The sequence below is a fragment of the Cololabis saira genome, chromosome 11 (genome assembly GCF_033807715.1).
Source record: "Cololabis saira isolate AMF1-May2022 chromosome 11, fColSai1.1, whole genome shotgun sequence".
NCBI lineage: Eukaryota > Metazoa > Chordata > Actinopteri > Beloniformes > Belonidae > Cololabis > Cololabis saira.
The window spans coordinates 41,044,631-41,067,981 of NC_084597.1; the positions used below are offsets into that span (position 1 = coordinate 41,044,631).

Below are 23,351 nucleotides of genomic sequence, written 5' to 3' on the forward strand. Positions count from 1 at the left end.
AGTAAGATTGCAGCTCTGCATCCTGGCCTGGACCCTGCATTGTCAGGGGGAGGGGGGATGTATAGGGGAATATACTGTGTTTATGTGCATGTTGAATACCTCTGTGCTAGTTTTAGTAGTTAACGTGACATTGCAATCAGCTTTTCTTGCAGTGTGATGTTTGTGCAGCTTATTTAGCCTCTTTTAAGTGTCAATTACTACCGCTGTTCATGCGTCCCTCACGTGCTGAGGGGAAGCGGTGTAGTTGCGTCTGCGTCCACTAGATGGATCCACAGACCGCCACATTCATTCAAACCTCTCATTTCAATACTTACCTTTTAAGTGACTGCATTTTTGTTGATTCACTGCGTATTTGGTGAATTAAGTTAGTCTTTTCCCAACCAAAAATGCAAATGTTTATAATTTAGTTATTCATACAATTGTACAGCGATAATATTGTTTGTATTTTGTTTCTTGTATAGACCACACACATTCCTCTAGCCTATTAAACTGGTAAAAGTGAAGTTCTGCCTCCTTTGTGTTTGTTCAAACACCCCCTGGCAACGGCTATCATACCTGAACCCTCACTCTCACCTACAGTCTTTTTCTTGTTCATTTGTCCAGGGTCCTGATGGCCAGCCGGGATTTCAGCATGTCCTGAAACTAGCCAGGAGTCTCCAGGGGCTCGGAGAGAGACTTGTAGACAGACTCTGGCAACGCCTGCCAGAGCAGGACAAGCGGCGAGTCGTCTGCCCGTCCAGACACCAGGACAGACGCTCCAAGGGTTCAAGGCAGCAAAGGGGAAGAACACTTCCTGTCCTGTGAAGGAAAGTCTCCAGCGGTGAGTTTCACTTCAAACAGCTCTGGGGTCCTTTTCACAAAGCAGGTTTAGTGAAAACTTGGAGTCTGTTAACCCTGAAATGAGGGAAACTCTGAGTTTTCCGTTTCACAAAGGGAGGTAACTCAAACCAGAGAAAGAGAGGTAACTCTAGCCTGTTTCACAAAGAGAGGTAACTTAAGCTCTCGGTCAGTTACCGTAGTAACAGACTCTCTGAATCTAACCTGGTCGGGACCAGGTTTATCTCGTGAAACCTGGAGTTTTTCTGCGTCTCCGCCTCTTTCAGAGACACACGCACATTTGATTTCCTCATTCATTCAGTCAGCAGGCGAGTTTTGGCGAAGTTCTGCCGTCTGTCATTAAAAACAGAGTCAGTATATATATTAGAAGTCCATTGTCACGAACATGGCATGTCCTTTTGATGAAGACACAGTTGATGAAGGTGCAGAATGAATGCGCAGAGAATTAAATATTCGTCGGGAGATGGTTATCAGACCACGTAATACATGTATATTACATAGTCTCATTACAGGCAAAGCAATATATGTTAATCCTTTATTTGTTATAATTTTGATGATTGAATTGTTTAATGATTTCATAATATATTCTAATTTTTTGAGATTTTTTATTTGGGGTTTTCATAAACTGTGAGCCATAGGCTAATCATCAAAATTATAACAAATAAAGGCTTGAAATGTCTCACTTTGCATGTAGTGGGAAATAATATTTGTTTCACCTTAAGTTGAATTTACTACGAATGAAGTTTTGCAATATATTCAAATGTTCCGACCTCCACCTGTATATTATTACATGAATAAATAAGAGCATAATACAGGGGTCTCCAACTCCGGTCCTGGGGAGACCTATCCAGCATGTTTTAGGTGTCTCCCTGCATGAACACACCTGATTCTAATCAATGGTCGTCATTAACTTGTCATCAAGGTCCAGACAGTTCTGTTGCGGACACAGCTCCTTGTATCATGGTGTGCTGAAGCAGGGAAAGATCTAAAACATGCTGGATAGGTGCTCTCCAGGACCGGAGTTGGAGAACCCTGGCATAATATGTGTCTGTATTGGTTCAATACGGAACGCAACTTTTAATTCTCAATTACGAAACAATTCCGTATTTCAAGGGACGGGTGGCAAGCCTACATAAACCTGTCCAAGCCATCAAGGGGTTCCACAGGATTGCAGGTGAATGATGTGGAGATCTGTTAAATTAATTTTATATTATATTCTGTGCTGCGGTGTTACTCTTTTTTCGAAAAACATGTTCAAATTCGCCGTATGCGCGCATTAAAATCTCTAATTCCTATCGGGTGAAAAAGGACACGGCGTGAAGTATGTGGATCTTCAGATGCAAACTAACGTTTCCTCAAAGGGATTTTGTAAATTGAAATGATAAATAAAGTTTAAAATAAAAAAAGAAAAAGTATGTTGCTCTTTTGTGTCGCTGGTTGCCATGGTGAATCCTTGTATCAGCGCTCTACTCATGATGGCTTTTTATTTCCCTCACGCACGAGCTTAACTCCAGGTGAAACTACTTAGAGTTGAGTAAATTACCTCAAATTCGCTGTTCTGGAATCAAAAACTCAGAGTTTCCGATCTCAGAGTAGATCAACTAAGAGTTCAGGATTAGACTCAGAGTTTGTTGAACCTGCTTTGTGAAACGGACCCCTGGTGCTTCTGTTGCCGTCTGCCGTGTTTTAACAGCGTCTCACCTCCACCGTCTTCCAGCTGCTACTTGGACTCAACTCCTGCAGACGGGCCAGATGCAGCCGCCTGGTGGAGGCCGTTTGCAGGTTTTTACCCTGAACTGGACTCCGAGACGGTAGTTTTTACTGTGAACTGGGGTCCGTTTCACAAAGCAGGTTTAGTGAAAACTCTGAGTCTGTTAACCCTGAAATGAGGGAAACTCTGAGTTTTCCGTTTCACAAAGGGAGGTAACTCAAACCAGAGAAAGAGAGGAAACTCTAGCCTGTTTCACAAAGAGAGGTAACTTAAGCTCTTAAGTAAATTACCTCAAATCCGCTGTTCTGGAACCGAAAACTCAGAGTTTCCGATCTCAGAGTAGATGAACTAAGAGTTCAGGATTAGACTCAGAGTTTGTTGAACCTGCTTTGTGAAACGGACCCCTGGACTCTGAGACTGTGGTTATGGCCGGTGCTGTGGGTGACCCGACCCGGGCTCCAGTACCGTTCGGCCGGCAGCAGCCATCAACAGGCCACACTCACATTGGGGGCGTCTTACTGCCAAGTCTGTGGCGAACTGGAAGGAGGACATGAAAGGACGAGAAAAATAAACAATAAGGTTTCTTTTTATTTTGTATATACATGTATATATTTGTTTTTCATGTGTGTATTGTTTTTCCTTTTGTATGATTAAATGTGGCTTGTTTCTCTTTCAACTTTGAAGCTTTGTCTCGTTCCTTGTTAAATTATACATATGTAGTTTGATTATCCACTTGAAATATTTGTTAATTATATGACTGGAACAGATAAGATCCCATTGAAAAACACCTCAGGGAATACCATCCATCCATTCATCCATCCATCTTCTTCCGCTTATCCGTTCCCGGGTCGCGGGGGCAGCAGCCTCAACAGAGATGCCCAGACTTCCTTCACCCCAGACACTTCCTCCAGCTCTTCCTCCAGCTCTTTCTCCAGCTCTTCCTCTAGCTCTTCCTCCACCTCTTTCTCCAGCTCTTCCTCCATCTCTTCCTCCAGCTCCTCCTCCAGCTCTTCCTCCAGCTCTTCCTCCATCTCTTCCTCCATCTCTTCCTCCAGACACTTCCTCCAGCTCTTCCTCCAGCTCTTCCTCCAGCTCTTCTTCCTCCATCTCTTCCTCCAGACACTTCTTCCAGCTCTTTCTTCCAGCTCTTCCTCCAGCTCTTCCTCCAGACACTTCCTCCAGCTCTTCCTCCATCTCTTCCTCCATCTCTTCCTCCAGCTCTTCCTCCATCTCTTCCTCCAGCTCTTCCTCCAGCTCTTCCTCCATCTCTTCCTCCAGCTCTTCCTCCAGCTCTTCCTCTAGCTCTTCCTCCACCTCTTCCTCCATCTCTTCCTCCAGCTCTTCCTCCAACTCTTCCTCCATCTCTTCCTCCAGACACTTCCTCCAGCTCTTTCTTCCAGCTCTTCCTCCAGCTCTTCCTCCAGACACTTCCTCCAGCTCTTCCTCCAGCTCTTCCTCTAGCTCTTCCTCCACCTCTTCCTCCATCTCTTCCTCCAGCTCTTCCTCCAGCTCTTCTTCCTCCAGACACTTCCTCCAACTCTTTCTTCCAGCTCTTCCTCCAGCTCTTCCTCCAGACACTTCCTCCAGCTCTTCCTCCATCTCTTCCTCCATCTCTTCCTCCAGCTCTTCCTCCAGCTCTTCCTCCAGCTCTTCCTCCACCTCTTCCTCCATCTCTTCTTCCAGCTCTTCCTCCAGCTCTTCCTCCAGCTCTTCCGAGGGGAGTCCGAGGCGTTCCCAGGCCAGCCGAGAGACATAGTCTCTCCAGCGTGTCCTAGGTCTTCCCCGGGGTCTCCTCCCGGAGGGACATGCCTGGAACTCCTCTCTAGGGAGGAGGGACATGCCTGGAACACCTCCCTAGGGAGGAGGGACATGCCTGGAACTCCTCTCTAGGGAGGAGGGACATGCCTTGAACACCTCCCTGGGGAGGAGGGACATGCCTGGAACACCTCTCTAGGGAGGAGGGACATGCCTGGAACACCTCCCTAGGGAGGAGGGACATGCCTGGAACTCCTCTCTAGGGAGGAGGGACATGCCTGGAACACCTCCCTGGGGAGGAGGGACATGCCTGGAACACCTCTCTAGGGAGGAGGGACATGCCTGGAACACCTCCCTAGGGAGGAGGGACATGCCTCTAACACCTCCCTAGGGAGGAGGGACATGCCTGGAACTCCTACCTAGGGAGGAGGGACATGCCTGGAACACCTCCCTAGGGAGGAGGGACATGCCTGGAACTCCTCCCTAGGGAGGAGGGACATGCCTGAAACACCTCCCTAGGGAGGAGGGACATGCCTGGAACTCCTCCCTAGGGAGGCGTCCAGGAGGATCCGGTACAGATGTCCAAGCCACCTCAGCTGACTCCTCTCAATGTGAAGGAGCAGCGGCTCGACTCCGAGCTCCTCCCGGGTGACCGAACTCCTCAGCCTATCTCTAAGGGAGCGTCCAGCCACTCTGCGGAGGAAACTCATCTCTAAGGGAGCGTCCAGCCACCCTGCGGAGGAAACTCATCTCGGCCGCTTGTATCCGCGATCTCGTCCTTTCGGTCACTACCCAAAGTTCATGACCATAGGTGAGGGTAGGTGGGTAGATTGACCGGTAAATCGAGAGCTTCGCCTTTCGACTCAGCTCCCTCTTCACCACGATGGTCCGGTACATCGACCGCATAACTGCGGACGCTGCACCGATCCGTCTGTCAATCTCACGCTCCATCATTCCCTCACTCGTGAACAAGACCCCGAGATACTTGAACTCCTCCACCTGAGGCAGGACTTCTCCACCCACCCGGAGAAGGCACGCCACCCTTTCCCGATGGAGAACCATGGCCTCGGTTTTGGAGGTGCTGATTCTCATCCCTGCCGCGTCGCACTCGGCCTCAAACCGCCCCAGCACATGCTGAAGGTCCCGGTCCGATGAAGCCAACAGGACAACGTCGTCTGCAAAAAGCAGAGACGAAATCCTGAGGTTCCCAAACCTGATATCTGACGAATAAACACATGGCTGATGGCTAAGGCTGCATCAGTGGGCCCCTGCTGTTCCCCATAAGAAATAAACCCTCCATCACCAAGTTTGCAGATGGTAGTGGACCTGTTCAATAATAATGAACCGGCTTACTGTCACTTCTATGGCATTTCACAATATTAATGTGAATGCAAAACCTTTGACAGAGGATGTGAAAACAGTTTACCAGATTTCTTATGGGTAGGACCTACATGTACAGTGGGGACGACAAGTATCTGATACACTGCCGATTTTGCATGTTTTCCCACTTGCAAACCATCTAGAAGTCTAATTTTTATCAGCGGCACTGTGTGACTGATTGTTACTGTACTGCTGTTTATTACAAGAGGAGCTGACGTCATGACATCAGCGATTACGTAATATAAAAGGGTGTGTTCGTGCCCCGCTCACTCTCTCTGTCCTCTGCACTGGCTCTGATGAGAGCAGCCTGTTCGTACGTTGTGAAAATGAATATGCCACAGTTGGCTAAAGATATCAAGTCGGTTGCATATTGGAATCATTCTTCTGCTGCAGGTAGGCAAAAGGTATAAGCCTACACTGCTAGTGTGACCAAGGTTTTTATCAGGCACCCTTCAACTGTGAGTGATGGAAGCTAAAACAAAAATCCAGAAAATAAAATTGTCCCATCCATCCATCCATCGTCCGCCGCAGATCCCCTCTCGCCCCTGGCTGTGCCTAGAAATCCTGTCCATAAAAATTATGAACAGGACCAGTGACAAAGGACAGCCCTGCCGGAGTTCAACATGCACCGGGAACAAGTCTGATCTACTGCCGGCAATGTGAACCAGACTCCTGCTCCGATCATACAGAGACCAGACAGCCCTTAATAGAGGGCCCCGGACTCCATACTCACTGAGCCCCCACAGAATGGCACGAGGGACACGGTCAAATGCCTTCTCCAGATCCATAAAACACATGTAGACTGGTTGGGCAAATTCCCATGAACCCTCGAGCACCCTGCAGAGGGTGTAGAGTTGGTCCAGTGTTCCACGACCGGGACGAAAACCGCATTGTTCCTCCTGAATCCGAGGTTCAACTATCGGCCGTATTCTCCTCTCCAGTACCCTGGCGTAGACTTTCCCGGGGAGGCTGAGAAGTGTGATCTCCCTATAGTTGGAGCACACTCTCCGGTCCCCCTTTTTAAACAGAGGGACCACCACCCCGGTTTGCCACTCCAGCGGTACTGCGCCCTTCCTCCATGCAATGTTGCAGAGGCGTGTCAACCAAGACAGCCCTACGACATCCAGAGACTTGAGGTACTCAGGGCGAATCTCATCCACCCCCGGTGCCACTGAGGAGCTTACAAACTACCTCATTGACCTCGGCTTGGGTGATGGATGAGCACGCCCCAGAGTCCACACTCTCTGCTTCCTCAGTGGAAGCCATGTCAGTCGGATTGAGGAGATCCTTGAAGTATTCCTTCCACCATCCGACAATGTCCCCAGTCGAGGTCAACAGCTCCCCACCCACACCGTAAACGGTGCCGGCAGAGTACTGCTTCCCCCTTCTGAGGCGCCGAACGGTCCTCCAGAATTTCCTCGAGACCGACCGAAAGTCTTCCTCCATGGCCTCCCCGAACTCCTCCAGACCCGGGGTTTTGCCTCCAGGACTGCCCGAGCCGCGGCTCGCTTGGCCTGCCGGTACCTATCTACTGCGTCAGGAGTCCCACAGGCCAACATAGCCCGGTAGGACTCCTTCTTCAGTCTGACTGCATCCTGTACTTCCGGTGTCCACCACCAGGTTCTGGGATTGCCGCCACGACAGGCACCGGAGACCTTGCGTCCACAACTTTGAGCCGCCGCGTTGACAATGGAGGCAGAGAACATGGTCCACTCGGACTCAATGTCCCCCGCCTACCCCGGGATCTGAGAGAATCTCTCCCGGAGGTGGAAGTTGAAGATGTCCCTGACAGAGGGCTCAGCCAGACGTTCAACCTCCTCCTCCGCCAGCGCATCCAACTCACCACCAGGTGGTGATCAGTTGACAGCTCAGCCCCTCTCTTCACCCGAGTGTCCAAGACATGCGGCCGAAGGTCAGATGAAACGACAACAAAGTCGATCATTGACCTCCGGCCTAGGGGCATACAAATTGTATGATTTTAAAATAATTTATTTTTATTTTTTTGCACAACATAAGTATCTGCTCACCTACCGACCAGTAATAATTGTGGCTCTCACAGACCTGTTAGTTCTTAAAGAAGCCCTCCTGGCCTCCGCTCATTAGCTGTATTAACTGCACCAGTTTGAACTTGTTACCTGTATGAAACACACCTGTCCCAGACCCGGCGGCATGGGCGGGCATTGGGGGGCTGTGCCCGCCCACGGAGTCAGCCGTGCCCGCCCTGGAGTAAAGCTCTCAAGTCTCACGCATTGAGCGTGAGACACTCGCATTTCAACCAGTTCACACGCTCACACGCCACACCTGACATTTCTCACGCTGAAAAGTGATAAAGTCGAGCGCACAGAAATTAATAGTGAACGGGCGGGGCGGAGGCAGACTTCTCCGCTGAGTTTACAGCGGTCTCGCGTCAGCGACCTACCAGCCAATCAGAAAATAGTATGTCTTGTTGCTGGGCAGTTTTTTTTTTCCCGCTGCGTGCTCGTTCCGTGGATGCGCGTGCACGCACAGGTTGCAGACGAGTTGGAAAAGAAAAGCAAAGCAAGGTATACGGTAGGCAGAGCGATGGATAAAACATCCTGTTTTGTATGGAAACCTAATGATGCAAATCAAATTAAAATGAGTCACACTACCAAATAAACCACAATTTATGTGTTCTATTTGAAATAAATCCAAAAGTTGAGTTCATAAAGTAACTTTCTTTGCCTTCATTTGATTCCCAATCAACATACACTGGTAAGAGTTGCTTTAAATGGTTAATATGGTCTTAAAAACTGTTGTGAAATGCAAAATAATAGAATTTTATACATGCAAATATGTGATTAATTACTGAAATTCAGCCATTAATCACGATTAAAGAAAAATTCATCGCTTGACAGCCCTAGAAAAAAGTAATCATGTATTCTTCCAATCCTCATATGTGAGTTTGTCTACCCAAATAGCCCACAATTGTGTATAATGTTATTTGAGTTTGGAGAGCAGCTCTCCCCTATTCTAAGCCAGTGCTTTCTCCACATACCATAATGAAACAGAGCTACATGTCTGTGGATTAAGCCACAGCCACACAGTCAACTCAATGTAAAGTAAATAAACAGGTGCTTATACTTGTTCTAATGCAAGCCAGCAATATGTATAAACTCAGATAAGTCTAATAATAGGTAAACTAAAGTATTATTAAAGACACCATATTTTTTCATTATTTTGATAATAGTTAGGCCTTCAGAGAAGGTCTAGACGGCCCTGACGGTCCGCCACTGGATTATAGTTTTAGTCTGAAGAGTAAAGAGTAAATGATGAACAGAAAGTGTGCCTATTTTTTACTGTTTGCCTTTGTCTATTTCAAAGATGTCAGGGAAGAAGCAAAAGAGCATTCTGTCATTCTGGGCAGCAAAGAGTCAGCCCCCTAAAAAGGTTGCCAGGTCAGAGGAGATGGTGGAAGAGACAGTGGCTAAGACAATGGAGAAGACGGCAAGGGAGACTGTAGGGGAGATAGTGACAGCGGAGACTACAGAGGAGGAGAGAGTGGAGGAGACAGTGGAGGAGACACTGGAGGAGACGGCGGAGGAGAGAGTGGAGGAGACGGCTGTATGGTGCTGTTCTCTCTGTACGCCACAGCCCCCGTTGCTGTTCTTTGTTACATAAATGTTTGACTTTGATTGGAATAAATGGACAGCACTACACTACTGTATTGTTTTTTTAAATATATTTTGGGATGAATTGCCCGTTTTATTGAGAGAAAATGATTTGACAATACAGTAGGAGTGGCCACAGAGCCACTGTGCAGCCTGAGGCAGATAAAATGTAAGTTGAAAAACTATGCCCCCCCGAAAAAATGTAAAGCCCCCCCTCTAATTTGTTTCTGCAGCCGGGTCTGACCTGTCCACCATCAGTCAACAAACTCCAACCTCTCAGATGGCCGAGACCAGAGAGCTACAGGTACATCAGGGATAGAAATGTAGACCTGCATGAGGCTGGGATGGGTTTCAGGACCACAGGCAAGCTCACCAACAACCTCCTAATGGCAGCTGACTCCGGACTATCATCCATTCTCATCCTCCTCGACAGGCTTGCATCTATTGGACTATCCTACACACCCCTGGACTGGTTCATTTCCTACCTCTCTGGCCGTACTGGCCGTTTATCCAGCTAAAGACATTCACATCCAGAATACAAGGCTGACGTGACTCAAGAAAATGGACAGTTGCTTTGATAGAGAAGAATACAATTATGGTAACATCAGAAGTGTAATGGTACAAGCAAAGGCATTTCTATGCAAGCTGTGACTTGGAAGCAATAATCAGCTGACAATTTTGAAAAGCGGCAATACCTATTTACACACTATTTTTCTCTGATGTTTTTTAGGTTTGCACTGAAAAGATCCACCAGAACAGCAAACTAAGAACTGTGGATCGACAAGACATTGAACTCAGAGACAACTGGGAAAGGATAGGAAAAATTTCTGTCATAACAACGTGACACACGGTAACGTAAAAATACAATCCACTTTAAGGTACATAAGGTCAAACGTATGGTTGGGCAGATATGGGAACCTCCTTCTGTCACTTAGGACAGTTTGTAGGTTTGACAAACCTCAGGGTGTTAAACACCTCGCCAGAGATCCCTGCAATAGCTCAGCTACACAGATAACTTCAATTCTCCACGATTTCTGTATATTTGTGTCCATCTTGCAACTTGGTAGCCCCCTATAGTGGCGATGAAGGCTCCATGCATCTTCACAGAGCCAGAAACAGGTCTGGGGCCTCATTTATAAAGGAGTGCGTAAGATTCATACTAAAAGTGTACGTGCGCTCAAAAGCCGAAAATGGCATGCACACAAAAAAATCCAGATTTATAAAACCGTGTGCACGCACATCTGCACGCAATGTTCTCTTTATAAATCACAGTCCAGCTGGAAGGTTGCGAAGGTGAATTCGCCTCATATCTGACACGTCCACTTTCTACCATGAATGGTCAATGCAAAGTACTTGATGATAGTATTTGCATATGAATGAGCCTGCTGAGCATGTCCAGCGCCACCTGCAGTCTGTTTCCTACACTGCTGTGCGTCAGGATGAATGAGATGTGTGGAGCCACCGTACCACTAAATTTCACGGAGACCGAGATGCTTGTGAGGTGGAGGCAGGAAAACTAGATTATTTGGTGGTCACAGTAGTGGCATCACTAACAAAAAGAAAGCGAGTGAGTGGCAGCACGTCGTTGCTGCTGTAAATGCCCTGAGTGCCACGGACACATCTGTGGCAGAAATAAAAAAGAAGTGGTGCGATCTGAAGGTGGAGGCCAAGAGGAGAGTGGCCCGGTACTCATTTGTTCTGTCCTCAGTCACTCTCCAGTTGTGGCGGTGGGTGACGAGCAGGTTCCCGGCGTGTCCTGCACCGCGGCTGCAGCGGCAGCAGCACCAGAGCAATCCAAGCGCATAACGCAGCTGGAAGTGACCAACTGACTGACGCTGTGCTTCAAACACAGAGGGACACGATCAGCGCTTTTATATTATAAGTCTGATATGTGATGACATTAAAAGTATGACATGAATCTGGCTCACACCCACACACACACAGGCGCACCCACATATACACGCACACACTTATACACATACAGACACACCCACATATACACATTTACACCCACACACACACAGACACACATACATACACACAATTACACTCATATACACACACATATTGTTTTTTGTTTTATATATATATATATATATATATATATATATATATATATATATATATATATATATATATGTGGGTGTGTCTGTATGTGTATAAGTGTGTGCGTGTATATGTGGGTGCGCCTGTGTGTGTGTGGGTGTGAGCCATATTGTTTTTTGTTTTATATATATATATATATATATATATATATATATATATATATATATATATATATATATATATATATATATATATATAAAACAAAAAACAATATGTGTGTGTATATGAGTATATATATATATATATATATATATATATATACAATCACAGTTGATTTACATGTATGTTCATATATATATATATATATATATATATATATATATATATATATATATATATATATATATATATATATATGTAATGTTTATGTACAGTATATACACACATATATATACTCTTCCCCATCTCACAGTCGAGTCCAACGTCTCAACTTCCTGTAACCGGAACTCCTTCCTCTGGAAAATAAAAGTCTCGCGGTTCAGATCCCTTTTTCACTTTATTGTCCTCAACACAATATCAGCACAACATGAACAAGTACAAGTACGTTTTCACATCAGATGGAGGTATTATTGCAACGGTTTCCATGGCGACCGTAGTGCTGCCCAACGGCAGCGAGGCAAATATTTCAAAATAAAAGCATTTTAAATAAAATGAAGGATGTTTATGCCCAATGAAATGCTAGGGGGCTCTTATTTTGAAATTTATTTATTTCAATTTATTTTGAAATTTCGTATCGTATTTCGCAACAGCTGCCTGCAAGTATTTCACAATAAAAGCATATTAAAGGAATGAAGGGTGTGTAAGCCCACTGAAACGCTAGGGGGCTCTTATTTTCAAAGTGTGTATCAACAGCTTCCTGCAATATTTCAAAATAAAAGCATTTTAAAGAAATGAAGGGTTAATATTCCCACAGAAACACTAGAAGGCTCTTATTTTGAAAAGGATGTATTAACAGTGTGGTGCAGTACCTTCAACAATGCAAACGCGTGCAAGATTTCTTATCAAAATAAAACAAAAGACACTTAAAGAGTAAAAGTAAGTCATGTGACCCTTTTGTCTCCGTCACATCTGAGTAAAATATTCATCTATTTCTATAAATATCAGAGGATCTTTTTTTTTTTAAATATATACACTTCATTATCACGGACCGCTTGTAATTCCACCGTAGACCTTTTGTTGGGAAACCATCCATCCATCCATCCATCCATCCATCCATCCATCCATCCATCCATCCATCCATCCATCCATCCATCCATCCATCCATCCATCCATCCATCCATCCATCCATCCATCCATCCATCCATCCATCCATCCATCCATCCATCCATCCATCCATCCATCCATCCATCCATCCATCCATGATTTCTTTTTCTCTTTCTTTCTTTTCCCCTGTTTTAAGGGGGGGGGGGGGGATTCTCAAAAGTATGACATCACAACACGCCTGCATGTACCATTTACAACTACATATGTACAAACTATGTACACAGGTTGGGGGGGGGGGCTTGATTGGTGGGCGGGGCTTGGTTGGTGGGGTGGGCGGGGTCTCAGATGAGCCGCTCCTCCGGCGGCACCTTGAGCATGCGGTCCATCTCCAGCCGCGCGCCGGCCAGCTCCTGCACGCTGGGGCTGTAGGCGCCCTCCGACTGGCGCTTGCTGCGCGCCGTCGCCGCGGTGACAGCCAGGAGGAGGAGCAGCGCCAGCAGGCCGAGGCCGAGCAGCGGCACGGCCACCAGGAGCCAGGGTCCGGCCTGCCGGTAGGCCAGCTTCTGCGGACGGAGGTCTGGTTAGACTTGTGCATACTACTAGATTTGTGCTACTTGATTTATGCATACTACTTCACTTATGCATACTACTTGATTTGTGCATACTACTTGACTTATGCTTACTATTTGATTTGTACATACTACTTGATTTGTGCATACTACTTGATTTGTACAAACTACTTGATTTATGCATACTACTTGATTCGGGCATACTACTTGACTTATGCATACTACTTGACTTATGCATACTACTTGATTTGTGCATACTACTTGACTTATGCTTACTATTTGATTTGTACATACTACTTGATTTGTGCATACTACTTGATTTGTGCATACTACTTGATTTGTACAAACTACTTGATTTATGCATACTACTTGATTCGGGCATACTACTTGACTTATGCATACTACTTGATTTGTGCATACTACTTGACTTATACATACTACATGATTTGTGCATACTACTTGACTTATGCTTACTGTTTGATTCGTACATACTACTTGATTTGTGCATACTACTTGATTCGGGCATACTACTTGATTTATGCATACTACTTGAGTTGTGCATACTACTTGATTTATGCATACTACTTGACTTGTGCATACTACTTGACTTGTGCATACTACTTGACTTGTGCATACTACTTGACTTGTGCATACTACTTGATTTGTGCATACTACTTGATTTGTACAAACTACTTGATTTATGCATACTACTTGATTCGGGCATACTACTTGATTTATGCATACTACTTGATTCGGGCATACTACTTGACTTATGCATACTACTTGACTTATGCATACTACTTGATTTGTGCATACTACTTGACTTATGCTTACTATTTGATTTGTACATACTACTTGATTTGTGCATACTACTTGATTTGTGCATACTACTTGATTTGTACAAACTACTTGATTTATGCATACTACTTGATTCGGGCATACTACTTGACTTATGCATACTACTTGATTTGTGCATACTACTTGACTTATACATACTACATGATTTGTGCATACTACTTGACTTATGCTTACTGTTTGATTCGTACATACTACTTGATTTGTGCATACTACTTGATTTGTACAAACTACTTGATTTATGCATACTACTTGATTCGGGCATACTACTTGATTTATGCATACTACTTGAGTTGTGCATACTACTTGATTTATGCATACTACTTGACTTGTGCATACTACTTGACTTGTGCATACTACTTGACTTGTGCATACTACTTGACTTGTGCATACTACTTGACTTGTGCATACTACTTGATTTGTGCATACTACTTGATTTGTACAAACTACTTGATTTATGCATACTACTTGATTCGGGCATACTACTTGATTTATGCATACTACTTGATTCGGGCATACTACTTGATTTATGCATACTACTTGACTTGTGCATACTACTTGATTTGTGCATACTACTTGACTTGTGCATACTACTTGACTTGTGCATACTACTTGACTTGTGCATACTACTTGATTTGTGCATACTACTTGATTTATGCATGCTAGGCAAGGCAAGGCAAATTTATTTATAAAGCACAAAGGTAATTCAAAGTGCTTTACATTGACATTAAAAGCAGCAAGGCATAATTAGACAGTAAATAATTCGACATAATTAGACAGTAAATAACAAATATGATTGAATAAGATGATAAGAAAAGAAGTAAAATAATAAAAAGCACAAGCTGTTAAAAATAAGGGCAGTAGAATACAGCAGGTAAGTTTAATTTAGGGGTACGCTTGAGTAAACAGTAATGTTTTTAACCCTGATTTAAAGGAGCTGACAGTTGGAGAAGAGCTCAGGTCTACAGGAAGTTTGTTATGATGCTATTTGATTTGTGCATACTACTTGATTTACACATACTACTTGTGGGTGCTAACTACATACTACATAATACTAGATTCATGCATACTAGATTTATGCATACTAGATTTATGCACACTTGATTTGTGCATACTACTGGATTAGTGCATACTACATATGGCATACTACATACTGCATACCACTGGACCTACGTTTAGCTGGCAGGCCGGGCCGCTGAAGCCCGGCGGACACTCGCACACGAACATGTTGAAGCGGTCCAGGCAGGAGCCGCCGTTCTGGCAGGGGTCCGACTCACACTCGTTGGTCTCCGTCTCACACCTGCCGGGAGAGAGGGGGGGGGGCTTTTTAATACCGTTTAAAAGACAAGAAGTCTAGCTGAAACTTGCCCAACCTGGCAAAACATGTATGTGTTGCCAGGTTGGGCAAGTTTCAGGATGGATGGATGGATGGATGGATGGATGGATGGATGGATGGATGGATGGAGGCCAACACACAGTCAGTTCAGGGGGCCGTCCTCGGGGCCGGGCAGACCTGCCTGACGGGTCGGGGGGCCATCCTCGGGAGTGAGCAGACGGATCTGAGGGTCGGTCTCGGGGCTGAGCAGACAGCACTCGAGGAGCCGGCTTTGGGGCGGACAGAATCTGAGGGGCCGGCTTCGGGGGACTAAGGATACGGGGGGCCGGCTTCGGGGGACTAAGGATACGAGGGGCCGGCTTCGGGGGACTAAGGATCCTCGGGGCCGGCTTTGGGGGACACCGGGTCCTCGACACCGGCTGAGGGGGACACCGGGTCCCTGGCACCGGCTGTGGTGCGTCCAGTACCCCCACCTCAACCAACGCCCCTCGGCGTTCTACTCGGCCTGTGGGAGAAAGGGCGCAGTCGGGGCGACCAACGATGAGTCGGGTGGGAGGTGGGGCGACAGCCGGAGGGCTGAGCTTGCCCAAGCCCACGGGTCTCAGCAGGGAAACATGGGGAGGTGTGTCCAGAACAGGATCAGGGACCACCGCCGGAGCAGGAACAGAGGCTGATGCATCCGGAACCACCGCCGTAACAGGAACAGGCTGGAACTGCTGCCGCCGTCTTTTCTCCTGAAACTGGAGACTCGGGGGCCCATCTATAGCCAGGCGTGTTCCCCAGAAAGGGAGAAGAGGCTGGAGTGCGTCCGAGACCACCTCGGGAATAGGAAGAGGAGCGTCCAGGACCCCCACCGGCACAGGCTGGGGCTGGCGGCATGTCCCCGTCCTCTTCACCAGATGATGGTAGAACGCCACTTGGTCACCGTAAAAGAACTCCCACAGATCCACGTTCTTTCCTTGTGGGTCCATGCTGGCCCGTTCTGTTGGGCCGGAGGGTGCGCTGGGTCCACGACTGGTCAGATCGTACTGTTACGAAGTGAGGTTTTGGACCCAAATGCAGCACACGGAGCACACGGTGGTAGTTTGTCTGGTTTGCTTTATTACCCTCAACAGGGACGAAGAGCAGGCAGGAATGCAAGACAAGGATCAGGCAGCAATCGTGTCAAGTTCAGAAGACAAAGTCAGGCAACGGAGAACAGGAGACAAGGCAGGATCCAGGAACAGGCAGGATCGGCAACGGGAGGTCAAGACAGGGAATGCTGGAGGGTCTTGCATCTACAAACATAGAGTGACGATCTGGCAGTGAGTGCAGGAGAGAGGAGGTTTAATGCTGTCCTGATTGCTGAGGGGCTGCAGCTGGGAGAGCAGGTGAAAGGAGTGAATGACTAGGTGGGCGTGGCTGGTGATGGAATGAGCAGGAGAGAGGGGAGTGGAAAAGTACTGAAGGCTGGAGGACCAACCATGACTGGATGGATGGATGGATGGATGGATGGATGGATGGATGGATGGATGGATGGATGGATATATGGATGGATGGATGGATATATGGATGGATGGATGGATGGATATATGGATGGATGGATGATGGATGGATATATGGATGGATGGATGATGGATGGATGGATATATGGATGGATGGATGATGGATGGATGGATATATGGATGATGGATGGATATATGGATGGATGGATATATGGATGGATGGATGGATGGATGATGGATGGATATATGGATGGATGGATGATGGATGGATTGATGGATGGATGGGGGGATGGGTACAGGGGGGGGCGTGGCCCACCTGTCTCCGTGGAAACCCGGTGAGCACGTGCAGTTGGCCCCCCACGGTCCGTCCCTGCAGACTCCGTCATTCAGGCAGCGCACGTCCGTCCGGCAGCGGATGGGGGGGAAGTCCCACCTGGGGGGTCAAAGGGGTTTAGCACTCCTCTTTCGTCTGCTCAAGGCCCCGCCCTCTTTACCACCCTTCTGCTGATTCCTGATTTTAGTTCTGACTTTTATTGCATTTATTTTATTATTAGTAGTATTATTTTATTAGGGCCCGAGCACTGACAGGAAGGCCCTATTGTACTTGTAGGAAATGTTCTAGTTTTTTTCCGACGAAAGGAGGGCCTTTTTGCCCCCCTAAACGTGCCCCAAAACACCAAATTTTGCACGCAAGCCAGGCCTGGCGAAAAATTTGATATTTAATGGTTTGCATTAATGGGCGTGGCCTAATGACTCAACAGCGCCCCCTAGGAAACTTTGTGCCTCAAGCCCCACAATATGGTTTGACGTACATGCACGAAAATCGCTACACACCTGTATCATGTCGCAACTTAAAGAAAAGTCTCTTGGCACCATGGCCGAAACCGAACAGGAAGTCGGCCATTTTGAATTAATCGTGTAATTTTGGCACAATTTATGCCATTTCTTCGGCCGCTTCTTTGCCCGAACCGTAACGCGCGCCCAGGTGTGTTATACATCAAAATGTGCATCTCCATCCTGCAATGATGGGCATTACTTTTCTCAGTCAAAAGCGTTACCGTGGCGACGATAGACGTTAAAAAGCGCACCCCCCCTTGATCTGTTTGGTCCATATTTGATAGTTCCTACTTTTTGCTATAACTTTTGAATGGTTTGATACAGAGTCGTGGGTGGTGTCATCGGACTCGGTTTTGAGTACTTGACCTTCATTGGCATGAATTAGCCCCACCCCTTCTTCTGAGTGGTCGATATTTGATAAATTTGACAAAATAATTGGTGCAAAAAAAAAAACAACAGAAAAACACTCACTGGCAGCGGGGTCCGGCGAAGCCCCCGGGACACTCGCAGCTGTAGCTGTTCTCCCCGTCGATGCACGTCCCGCCGTGCAGACACGCGTGTCCCCGGCACTCGTCCACGTCCTCCCCGCAGCGCTCGCCGGCAAAACCCGGCTCGCAGCGGCACTCGAAGCCGCCGCCGTCGCCGGGTAGATCCACGCAGGCCCCGCGGAGACACGGCGCCGCCGCGCAGTCTTCCACGCAGCCGAGCCGGAGCTCCTCGCCGCCGGCGGTGATCCGGAACCTGGCCCGCTGCGGGGGGGCGTCGCCCTCCTCCCGGAACGGCAGGTAGACCCCACCCACGCGGACCGCGCCGAGGCAGCCCACGAATCCGTCCCCGAGCGTGACGTGGTCGGGGAAGGCCGGGGCGCCGGCCCGCTCGGGCCAGCTGCCGGCGTCGGCCACGCCGTCCACGGCCACGGTCCACGCCGCCGCCGCAGCCTTGCGCTTCCGTTCCGTCGCCATGGCGACGTCGACGCGGTGCCAGGCGCCGTCGGAGACGCGGCGGCTCCCGCGGAGCGTGAGGGCCGCCCCAATCTGAACGCGGAGCGTGGAGTCCCGCAGGGCCACCGTGACGGAGTCGGAGCTGCGCCCCGCCGCCAGGAGCACGCCGTCGGCCGCGCGGGTCCGGAGCTCCAGGGAAACGTGGGAGACGGAGCTGGGAAAACCGCCGGAGCTGTAATGGACCGGGGCGCGCCGGAAGGTGGCGTTGTAGAGGCCTGGATGGATGGATGTCAATGTCAATGTCAATTTTATTTATTTAGCACTTTTAAAAACGACCGAGGTCAACCAAAGTGCTGTACAGTATACAATAACATGAAACAATACCAAAAGAAAATACAGTACAAAGTGTAGAAACAATAAAATCACTAACATGCTAGAATGATCAATAAAATAGTAATAAAAGATAGAAAGTAGAAAATAGACGGCAAAGAACAGACACATAAAGTGCACAATCACTTCTCACAAATGTAGGCAACTATTTATCATACACCAAAAGCCAAAGAAAATAAATACGTTTTCAAAGAAGACTTAAAAACCTCTAGGGTCTGAGCAGATCTAATATTCAGTGGCAAACTATTCCACAGCCTAGGGGCGGGCAGCCACCGCAAAAGCTTGGTCAGCTTTAGTTTTAAGCCTGGATTTAGGGACGTCCAAAAGCAACTGACTTGACGACCTCAGGGCTCTGGCTGGTGTGTGAGTGTGGAGAAGTTCTGTAAGGTATTGGGGAGCCAACCCATTTAGTGATTTAAAAACTAACAGCAGTATCTTAAAATCAATCCTGTAGTGAACAGGAAGCCAGTGCAAGGAGGCCAGAACCGGTAATGTGGTCACGCTTTCTACTTCCAGTCAACAGTCGAGCAGCAGCATTCTGCACCAGCTGCAGGCGTCGCACAGAACGCTGGTCTAAGCCCACGTACAGAGAGGTGCAGTAGTCTAGCCGTGATGTAATGAAAGCGTGAATGACGCTCTCCAAGTCTTTAGAAGATAGGTAGGGCTTTACTTTGGCAAGGAGCCTTAGCTGAAAAAAAGCACCTTTTACTACAGACCCAATCTGTCTATCGAATTTAAAATCACCATCAAAAGTGACACCAAGGCTTTTAATAAAAGAATTCATTTTGGAACCAAGGGGGCCCAGGGCATCAACAGAGTCATTTAAAACAGCCAGATGTCCAAACACAATAACCTCTGTTTTATTTTCATTTAAATTCAAGAAATTTTGTTCCATCCAAACCTTAATGTCTTTAAGGCAAGCTAGTAGAGGCTGCGCTTACACTTTAATTTTAAAGGAAGATGGATGGATGGATGATGAATGGATGATGGATGGATGATGGATGGATGGATGGACGGATGGATGATGGATGGATGATGGATGGACGGATGGATGGATGGACGGACGGATGGAAGGAAGCATGGATGGATGAATGGGTGGATGGATGGATGGATGGATGGATGGATGGATGGATGGATGGATGGATGGATGGATGGATGGATGGATGGATGGATGGATATGTGGATGATGGATGGATGGATATGTGGATGATGGATGGATGGATGGATGGATGGATGGATGGATGGATGGATGGATGGATGGATGGATGGATGGATGGATATGGGGGGGTCAATCAGGACTGGGTTGCCAGATTTTGATTTTTCAAGCCCAATTGGGCTGAAAGTTGCCAAACCTAAAAAAAAATGTATTAAATTGTATTAAATAAAAAAAGAGAGAGTTCCTTACACTCGTATCCGTCGGGGAGGTCCACGCACAAGCCGCCGTCGGCGCAGGGCTCGTTGACGCACCACACCCGCGTCTCGCAGGTCTTCCCCACGTACTCCGGCGGGCAGGTGCAGGTGAAGTCGTTGAAGGTGACGGCGCATTCGCCTCCGTTCTGACACGGTTCAATCTGGAGAGGAGAGAGGTTTTTTAAATGTAATATTTAATTATTTCAGGTTGAAGTTTTTATTCTTTTTTTTGTATTCATTTCAGGTTGAATTTTTTTTTATTTAATACTTTTTCAATTTATTTAAGGATGAATCTTTTTATTTAAAGGAGACCTATTATGGCATCTAATACCTATTTTAAACAGGCCTTGAATGTCTTAAAACAAGCTTTTGATTGTTTTTGCTAAATAAATTATAAATTCAGCCTCTGAGCCATGTCTTTATCTTCCCAGTCTCTAACCTCATTATCTATGCAGGATTCTGAGTGGGCGGGGCTATGATGATGAGGCTCTGTGCTGATTGGCTGCCTGAATGACGCGATACACCGCTACCAAAAAATGGCAAAAGCTAGTTAGTTTTGAGTTAGGGGGGGGTGACGACATCTACTGCCAATCCAGGAAGCAGGAACACACGGAGACACACGTCAAGCACTGGAAATCTGCAACAAATAACCACAAACAAAACACGAAACCGGCACGGAGCCGACCAAAACACGAACAGCAATCGACCCAAATCTTGAGATCTGATCGCAGTCTGAGCTAAGCTACCGCTACCGCTACCTAACCCCAAAAACTACAGAGCCAGCATGCAGGTGAACAAGCCAGTGTGTATGTCTATGTGTGTGTATGCGTGTATGTATATGATCATGCGTAAGTGTGTGTGTGTGTGTGTGTGTGTGTGTGTGTATATGTGTATGCGTACGTGTGTATGTACGTGTCTTTGTGGCAATTTGTGTGTGTATGTATATGTTTGTGTGGCTGTGTATGTGTGTGTATATGTATGTGACTGAGTGGCTATATGTGTGTGTGTGTGTGTGTGTGTGTGTGTGTGTGTGTGTGTGTGTGTGTGTGTGTGTGTGTGTGTGTGTGTGTGTGTGTGTGTGTGTGTGTGTGTGTAATAAACCAAACAAAGCTCCACCTGAAGTGTATCTATAGTGGGGGAGGGGGGAGAGCAACCCCGCCACCCGCGAGACCAGAGGCCGACACGGAAGAACCCGGAACCCAGGCCACCGGCAACCCCACAGAGGGGAGAAGCAGGAGGGAGGCAACACACCGCCTGCGATTATATTATTATAATAATAGTAATAATAATAATAATAATAATAATAATAATAATAATAATAATAATAATAATAATAATAATAATAATAACCATCTTTGTATGACATAATATAAATAAATTATTACATTTTGTTGTGCTGCCAATGGAGGCTCAAATCCTCCATGGCAGGACCCTTCCACACCGCATTCTCACCGACACAGACACACAATCACGCACCGTTTCCCCCTTCCCGGGGGGGTCCAGCACCGCCAGAAGGCACCCCAGGCTGCACGGCGAGCCCCGCCAGGCCCGGGTATCCCGACCCACCCCGCCTGTGCACCCCCCGGTCAGGGGAGGCCCGATCCCCGGACCTGGCCCCACCCCCCACCGGGGCCACCCCGGCGGACACCCCAAGGGTCACGGAGTCCCCACATCCGCAGGGGCACTCGGCCCCCGCCCAGCGACGGAGGACCAAGGCAGCAATGCCCCCCCAGCGCAGACAGCCACCCCCCACCCAGGCAGGGCCGGGCCATCCGAGCGGGACCCCCACGCCCACGGCCCAGCCCTTCCCAGGAAAACCGGAGATGCCCAAGCCACCGCCCCCCACCCGAGCCCCCCCCAGCCACCACCCCCCCACCGCCATGAGGCAACCCCCCCATAGGCCCCCAAGGCCCCCACCGGCCAGGGACAGGGCCCCCCCCACCGCCTCCCAGGGGCCACCAGAGGCCCGCGCCCCAGACCCCCCCAAGCCGACCCCCAACCCCAAGGGCTACGAGATCACCACCCCCCCGCCCCCACTAGGTAACAAAGCCAATAATCGGGGACCAGAGAGAGTGCAATTCAGCCGAATGTTGTTCAGTGGAGGCAGACATTATCTCACTACTAATATGATCTGATAAAAGATTCCTAAAATGGTTGATACATAAACTGGATTTTTGTTTCCAATTTACTAGAACTAGAACAATTTACTAGGTTTTCTTTGCGATACATAAGGCAGTGAGAACCCGGTGTGTCCAATTAGGTTCTATTTGAATGTCTCCCAGGTGACCTAATATACATATCGTGGGGTACACTAGGATTCTGTAGTTGATCCATGTGGATAAATCCTCACAAATCTCCTTCCAGAACCTCTGTACCGGTGTACAGAACCATAAAGCATGCATATAATTATCTGGGGTGTTCTCTGTGCATTGTGAACAGATATTAGAGGTGACAAAGCCCATCTGGAACCTCCTTTGTCCAGTATAGTGTATTCTATGAAGAACTTTGTACTGTAAAAGTTGTAAGTTTGGGTTCTTAGTCATAGTAAACGTATTTAAGCATATTTGTGACCAAGAAAACTGGTCGGTATTAAGAGAGAGATCCGCCTCCCACTTGGAAATCGGGAGAGAGACTGAATTGTCCAGTTTAGACACTAACCTGTGCTTAGATTCAATAAATCTATTATCCTAGCGGGAAGTTGTAAGTCTAATTGGCTAATTTTATATGTTTTATTTATTATGGCCTTAAGTTGTTGGTACTCTAAAAATGTATTACTGCTAACTCCGTATTGAACAATAAGTGTATTGAAAGGTACAAACTGTCCTCCTGCAATTACGTGCTGTAAATACCGTATTCCTTGATCTCTCCATTGAACAAAGTTTACCATCTTTTTTATCATTTTTCACGA

At 47.3% G+C, this 23,351-nt stretch overlaps 1 protein-coding gene across 1 annotated transcript in view; it reads right to left on the reverse strand.

Moving 5' to 3' along the window:
• Positions 1 to 11,857: 11,857 nt before the first annotated feature.
• LOC133455464 (protein crumbs homolog 2-like) overlaps positions 11,858 to 23,351 on the reverse strand; it is a 37,547-nt gene continuing 26,053 nt past the window's right edge. The window contains exons 8-12 of the mRNA XM_061734523.1: positions 20,439 to 20,604; positions 18,174 to 18,918; positions 17,182 to 17,298; positions 15,219 to 15,345; positions 11,858 to 13,184 (exon numbers count right to left, since the gene is read on the reverse strand). Coding sequence (XP_061590507.1) covers positions 12,963 to 13,184; positions 15,219 to 15,345; positions 17,182 to 17,298; positions 18,174 to 18,918; positions 20,439 to 20,604 — 1,377 coding nt within the window. The 3' untranslated portion in view covers positions 11,858 to 12,962. The remainder of the gene's footprint in view (positions 13,185 to 15,218; positions 15,346 to 17,181; positions 17,299 to 18,173; positions 18,919 to 20,438; positions 20,605 to 23,351) is intronic.